Below are 7,441 nucleotides of genomic sequence, written 5' to 3'. Positions count from 1 at the left end.
CCTGTTGTTTTGGTGGCTACTGTTGTGGTCCTGTTCCTGTTCTTTGGACTTGTAAATAAACACCCTTTCTTGCAATTCGATCTCTCCTGCGCCTGACTCCACACCCACCTCTCCTAGGGAGAACCTGACAATACCAGCCACTCAGGTCTCCTCTAGACTAACTAACCAGTTGCAAACAATCCTCAATTATTTAAGTCTATATCAGAAACTGAAAGTAAAACAACATGACTCTGTTGACACAGGGTTTCAGAAAAATAAAGTTTATTCAAAATCCCAGATCAATCAGTCAATCACAAATCAATATCACCAATCAATGATAAGCAACATCAACAGTACATAAAATTGATAGACACCTTCAACGCCCTTAACTATACCCTTATTGAGGTATGACATTAAAATATTTTTTGTATTTTACAACTTTATGAGAAGCACAGTAATTAATACATAGAAAAACAGGTTCTTACCTTCTACAACTTTATAAACTGTTTTTTGTCTCCCCCCTCAGGATGATCAGTCCCTCAGTTGGCGTCTAAAAATTCTACCAGTTACTTTAACACACTTCTATCAATGAGGTAACCTTAAGGATCCCTCCTAGAATTTTACTTTAAAAGAGAATAATAAAAATCTAAATATGAGAATAATAAAAAAGATATATATTTCAAGCTAAAAAGCTACAGCAAAAATCTTCTTCCAACAGTCCACAGGTCCTTAACTGCTTAAGGTTCTACCAGCTAATAGAGTCGTACCCTTCTCCTGTGTGTTCTTAGTACACTCCATTATCATTCACTTTTAAACCATTTATTTCTAAACATACATTTTTAAACATTAACATTCCCTACTCAATTATAATCCCACTCGAACCTATTCTTCCCATTACTTCCTAAACATTCAAAAATGTTAAACATTTTAACATTAGACCATTTCATCTCATATGTATATACTGTATCCTTCACTAACTATTCTTTATTATCTATTGCATCTTAGCCGCTCTGTCACTGCTCATCCATATATTGTACACTTATATATTCTTATCCCATTCCTTTGCTATATTGTGTGTATTAGGTTTGGTTGTGGAATTTGTTAGATATTAGGTTTTTGTTGTGGAATTGTTTGATATTACCTGTTAAATACTGCTGCACTGTCGGATCTAGAAGCATTTCGCTACACTTGCAATAACATCTGCTAACCATGTGTATGTAACCAATAACATTTTATTTGGACTAAGACCTGACAGCCATCTCTTCCTGGACTAAGACCTAACAGCCATCTCTTCCTCTTCCTGGACTAAGACCTAACAGCCATCTCTTCCTCTTCCTGGACTAAGACCTAACAGCCATCTCTTCCTCTTCCTGGACCAAGACCTGATGTTTAATCAGATCTCAAACCTCTCCTCTGTCAGGAAAGCGGTTCTGTTCATGATTCTGTTGTTGAAGAGTCTGTAGAGAAAAAAAACATTATTATTATTTTAATGTTATTATTATCCTCTAATAGTTGCCCCGAGCAACATACACACCCATATGATCTCACACACACATGCTCTGCTCACCGTCACACACACCCTTACCGTACGGTGTGTATTGAAGTGTTGGTAGAGACCAGTTGGAGTATTCTGTCAGTCAGAGCATCAGTGATGTCATTGTGGCTCAGGCTGAGAGAGAGAGAGAGAGAGAGAGAGAGAGACAGAGAGAGAGAGAGAGAGACAGAGAGAGAGAGGGGAGGGAGAGGGAGAGAGGGACAGAGCGAGAGAGAGACACACAGAGAGAGGGAGAGAGATCGGACATTTATCATGTAGTGACATACACACAGTCTTCTACAAATAACCTTGTGGGGAGATACAATTCAGACCCTTAATTAAAAACCTAACCCTAAACATAACCCTAGATCCTAATCCTAAACCTAAACATAGATCCTAATCCTCAAATTCTTACCCTAACACTAATTCTAACCCTAATCCTAAACCCCCTAGAAATAGCATTTGACCTTGTGGGGACCAACAAAATGTCCCCAGTTGGTAAAATTTTTCTTTGTTTACTACTCTATTCTGGTCCCCAAAAGTATAGTTAAACACGTCCACACACACATTTCCACACACACACACACACACACACACACACACACACACACACACACACACACACACACACACACACACACACACACACACACACACACACACACACACACACACACACACACACACTGAAAGCCACTCACTCCAGGACTTGTACTTTATGCAGGTGTGTGATCAGGGGCTGTAGGTGGTGGTCTGTGAGTTGACAGTGGCTGAGGTCCAGTTTTGACAGACCCTCTGAGTGTTCCAGAACCAGGGCCAGAGATCCACAGGCCTTCTGGTCCAGCCTGGTCTCACTGAGGTCCAGCTCCCCATCCAGGGCTCTCCACAGGGACTCTGTGTGCCTCAGCAGCCCCTCTTCAATCCCCTCACACACAAGGTCCAGCAGCTGAAGTAGCAGAGCTTTGCTGGGGCTGAGAGGACAAGAAGCAGAGACAACATCATGACACAGAGTAGGTTTAACAAAACTTTATATTTTTTAAATCCTTAATCTTGACACTACAGGGGGTGCTGTTTCAACTTGGACATTTATCGTTCCCAAATTAAACTGCCTCAATTCTTGCTCGTACAATATGCATATTATTATTACTATTGGATAGAAAACAATCTCTAGTTTCTAAAACGGTTTGAATTATGTCTGTGGGTGAACCAGAACTCTTTCTGCAGCGAAATCCATGACAGGAACTGCTAAGGTCTGAAAACGAGGCTCTGTTCTCAGATCAGTTTAAAGCTCTGTATGTATCCTATGGGTCGACATGAACTGCACCCGCCTTCCCATGGATGTCAGTAACCAATGAGAAGTGGAATGGAGTGTCTACGTAGTTCTCAGAGCTTATAAAAGGCGAAGGAACGAAGTGAGCTCTCTTTTCGTCGTTCGTCATTGCGCAAAGCAAGACCTCAAGATGGCATTTTGAAACGCTCAGTTATCGGCCTTAGCTATATCCGTCTGTAATTTAATTCGATATAGGTGTTAGAAACATCATAACGAAGTTATTTTAAACCGAGTTATATCAGTTTATGCGAGTATATTGCTATTTTCGGAATTTCCTTAGTATTGAGTTTTGAGGATTTGGGCATGTTGTGGCCACATAGCTATTGTTAGCTGCTAATTCCGAAGTTGAAGACGACGTTTTACAACCAAGCAACGATTATTTTGGACAAAGGACACCTTGCCCAAGATTCTGATGGAAGCTCGTCCAAAAGTAAGAGCTATTTATGATGTTATTCCGTATTTATGTGGAAAAATGTAAACGCATTTGTCAGCCATTATTGCGGCACTAGTCTGGCTGTAACGCACACTGTATGTCTAGTAACGTTAATTTTAAAATCTAACTCAGCGGTTGCATTAATAACTAATGCATCTTTCATTTGCTGTCCAACCTGTATTATTTTATTTTTTTTGTCAATCTAATCGATAAATAATCGTAAACTTAGGTGCCTTTCCAAGATGGCGCCGGCCAGAATGCATGACCTGTTGCCACTGATCACATTGTGTAACCACGATTTGTGCTGCTAAATATGCACATTTTCGAACAAAACCTATATGCATTGTGTAATATGATGTTACAGGACTGTCATCTGATGACGTATATCAAGGTTAGTCCAAAATTATATATCTTTTGCTGTATTGTTACGATCGCTAACCTGTGCTGCTGGTAAATTGCTTGTGTTTCTGGCTATTGTGCTAAGCTAATATAATGCTATATTGTGTTTTCGCTGTAAAACACTTAAAAAATCTGACATATTGGCTGGATTCACAAGATGTTGGGCTTTCATTTGCTGTACGCTGTGTATTTTTCAGAAATGTTTTAAGATGAGTAATAAGGTATTTGACGTTGGTCTCTGTAATTATTCTGGCAGCTTCGGCACTATTTCAGATTGCAGCTGCAATGTAGAACTGTGATTTATACCTGAAATATGCACATTTTTCTAAAAAAACATATGCTATACAATAAATATGTTATCAGACTGTCATCTTATGAAGTTGTTTCTTGGTTAGTGGCTATATATATCTTTATTTGGTCGATTTTGTGATAGCTACTGATGGAGTAAAAAACTGGTGGAGTAAAAAAAGTGGTGTCTTTTGCTAACGTGGTTAGCTAATAGATTTACATATTGTGTCTTCCCTGTAAAACATTTTAAAAATCAGAAATGATGGCTGGATTCACAAGATGTGTATCTTTCATCTGGTGTCTTGGACTTGTGATTTAATGATATTTAGATGCTAGTATTTACTTGTGACGCTATGCTAGGCTATGCTAGTCAGCTTTTTTACTGTGGGGGGTGCTCTCGGATCCGGGTTTGGGAGGAATTAGAGGTTAAACACAGAATTATTTTAAAATAGGCCATCGTCACTGTCAACAGTGAATGATAATTCTTCACGTTTTAAGTGAACAGTCCACTCTGTCCAGTCACTGTCTCTACTGTCATAGATCTGTCTGATGGAGGACTTTACAAAGCTGGAACTGGACCTGAACAAACATGGAGAATGGATTGTTGTGGTTATGTCAAGATTTTAAAAAGGATAACTCACACAGCAACAACCGTCTGGATAGGACATGAATAATTAAAGTCTATAAATTTTGAATAAAGATCTCCCACCTCTTCAATAACACCCTAATGATATTACAAAGGATAACTCAGAACAACATGTCACTGGATACAAATAGTTATTTTCTTCTTTCTAGAAAGTCTGATCAGAGAAAGAAGTTCTCCCACCTCTTGAGAGTAACCCTTCCCAGAAAGGGGAGAAGATCTGAGATGTTCTTCTCTAGAAACCTGTTCTTCCTGAGGTCCACAGTGATGTTGTGGGTTGAAAGCTGCAGCAGAGAGAGAAGCACTTCCCAGTCCAGCCTGCAGGAGGTCAGGTCTCCACCAACCTTCTCCAGGAACCACTGAGTCAAGTCCTTGTCCTGAGCTTCATACACAACTACAGTCAGCTGTTGCAGAATGCCTGAGTTCGGTCTAGGAGGTAGGAACATACAGGCAGTCAGAAATATGAAGAAAAACACGTGACATTTGGTTTAGTAGATTAGATATTCTGAATATAAATGTTCAGGTTTTATGTTACAAGACTTTTCTATGATAAAATTCAAAAGATTTCTAAAAGACAAAATTCTAGCATTACAATATTAGTAATGCAACATTACTTATGTCAGGAAATCCGCAGATAAATGATAAATGTTACCAGATTCCCCAACACTTGAAGATTTATATGTCAAATGTTTCTACAAGATAATAACCACTAGCATCACATGATCACTAACCACCACACATGTTCAGACTCACCTCAGCTGTGAGATGTAGGGCAGACACTGAAGGAAACTCCTCACTTTACTCTCTTCAACTGACCAGCCGCTCAGCTTTACTGGTTTCTTCTCTGGTTGGAGTTTCAGCACTTCTAGGAGGAGGGAGGCCTTTCTCTTTCTGAGGTCTATGGACCAGACTGCAGGAGCTGACTGGTAAACTGGCTGTAATGCTGGAAGGACACTCCTGCCTGTTTGAGTCTCATAGTCCTTCACATATGAGAACAGATCCAGCAGGAAATCACTCTGTTTAGAATAGTCTCCATTGGGAAAAGGAAAGGTGCTGTAAGTACACACTGATGATACCAGGTTCAGTGTCTTCTCTCCTGTCTGCTCCTCCCACTCTGCTGCTTGAGACAGGAGATCCACCAGGAACTCAATCTGCTTTGAGGGATCAGACCCCCATGGATAGAAACTGCAACAAGGACAGTAACAGCTGGTTCAGACATGGATGAACACATGAAACCAGTCATAGTTAAAGATGTATGAAGTAGTTATACATTTACATAATGTGATTTGGTTTTATGTTAAAGTATTTAATTTTAGTGACGTTCACATGATTTATCTGTGACATTTAGTAATGCAACATTAGTTATGTCAGGAAATGGGCTGATAAATGTTCCCAGATTCACCAACATGTGTAGTTTTATACGGAGCCTTCACCGTGTGCTGCCACTTTGCATCAGCAGTCAGAAAGGAGACTCTCTGGGGGGCAGTTTGATAGTGGTGATGCTGCAGAATTCTTCATTACTTTCCCTATTCCCTCTATCTCTCTCTCTCTTCGCTCTTCCCTCTTGCATATTCCCTCTGTCTCTCGTCATCTCTTCCCTCTCTCTCTCTTCTCTTTCTTCCCTCTTCTCTCTCTCTCTCTCTCTCTCTCTCTCTCTCTCTCACTCTCCCCTCTTCCTTCTCTCTTCCCTCTTGCTCTTTCGCTTCTCTCTCTTCCATCTCTCTTTCTCTTCCCTCTCTCTCTTTCTCTTCCCTCACTTCCCTCTCTCATTCTCTTCCCTATTCTCTCTCTTCCCTCGTCTTTCTCTTCCCTCTTCTATCTCTTCCCTCTCTCTCTTTCTCTTCCAATCTCTTTCTCTTCCCTCTCTTTCCTCTCTCTTTCTCTCTCTATCTCTTTCTCTTCCCTCTCTCTTTCTATCCCCTCTCTCTCTCTTTAGCTCTTCTCTCTATCTCCCCCTCTCTCTCTTCCCTCTCGTTCTCTTTCATCTTCCCTCTCTCTCGTCTCTCTCTCTTCCCTCTTCCCTCTCTCTCTTTCCTCTCTCTTCCTTCTTGCTCCTTCTCTTCCCTCTTTCTATCCCCTCGCTCTCTTTCTCTTCTCTCTCCCTCTTTCTCTTCTCACTCTCGATCTTCCCTCTCTCTCTCTTCGCTCTTCCCTCTCTCTCTTCCCTCTCTCTCTTCCCTCTCTCTCTTCCCTCTTCCATATTCCCTCTGTCTATCGTCATCTCTTCCCTCTCTCTCTTCTCTTTCTTCCCTCTTCGCTCTTCCCTCTCTTTCTCTTCCCTCTCACTTTCTCCTCCCTCTCTCTCGTCTCTTTCTTCCCTCTTCCCTCTATCCCTCTCTTACTTCCCTCTCTCTGTCTCCCTCTCTCTCTCTCTTTCTCTTCTCACTCTCTATCCTCTCTCTCTCCATCTTCCCCCTCTCTTTCTCTTCCCTCTCTCGCTCTTCCCTCTTCCCTCTCTCTTCCCTCTTGCTCTTTCTCTTCCCTCTCTCTCTCTCATCCATCTCTCTTTCTCTTCCTCTCTCTCTTTCTCTTCCCTCACTCTTTCTCTTCCCTCTCTTTCATTCCTCTTCCTCTTTCCACTCTCTTTCTATGTCCTCTGTCCTCTCTCTTCCCTCCTCCATCTCTCTCTCCCTCCTTCATATTCCTTCTGTCTCTCTTCCCTCTCTTTCTCTCTCCCTCTCTTCACTTTTTCTCCCTCTCCCTCTCTCTTCATCTCTCTCTTCCCTATTTCTCTCTTCCCTCTCTCTTCCCTCTCTCTCTCACTCTTCCCTATCTCTCTCTCTCTTCTCTCTCTCATCCCTCTTCTATCTCTCTCTTCCCTCTATCTCTCTCTTC

The 7,441-nt window shown here is 41.3% G+C and overlaps 1 protein-coding gene across 1 annotated transcript in view; it reads right to left on the bottom strand.

Moving 5' to 3' along the window:
- Positions 1-244: 244 nt before the first annotated feature.
- Positions 245-7,441, bottom strand: part of LOC129841978 (uncharacterized) — a 107,577-nt gene continuing 100,380 nt past the window's right edge. Inside the window, exons 13-17 of the mRNA XM_055910348.1 lie at positions 5,360-5,791; positions 4,790-5,035; positions 2,215-2,484; positions 1,565-1,648; positions 245-1,436 (exon numbers count right to left, since the gene is read on the bottom strand). Coding sequence (XP_055766323.1) covers positions 1,373-1,436; positions 1,565-1,648; positions 2,215-2,484; positions 4,790-5,035; positions 5,360-5,791 — 1,096 coding nt within the window. The 3' untranslated portion in view covers positions 245-1,372. The remainder of the gene's footprint in view (positions 1,437-1,564; positions 1,649-2,214; positions 2,485-4,789; positions 5,036-5,359; positions 5,792-7,441) is intronic.

Source organism: Salvelinus fontinalis, unplaced genomic scaffold, assembly GCF_029448725.1.
Source record: "Salvelinus fontinalis isolate EN_2023a unplaced genomic scaffold, ASM2944872v1 scaffold_0005, whole genome shotgun sequence".
Taxonomy (NCBI): Eukaryota; Metazoa; Chordata; class Actinopteri; order Salmoniformes; family Salmonidae; genus Salvelinus; species Salvelinus fontinalis.
This window is presented reverse-complemented; position numbering and strand designations above follow the sequence as displayed.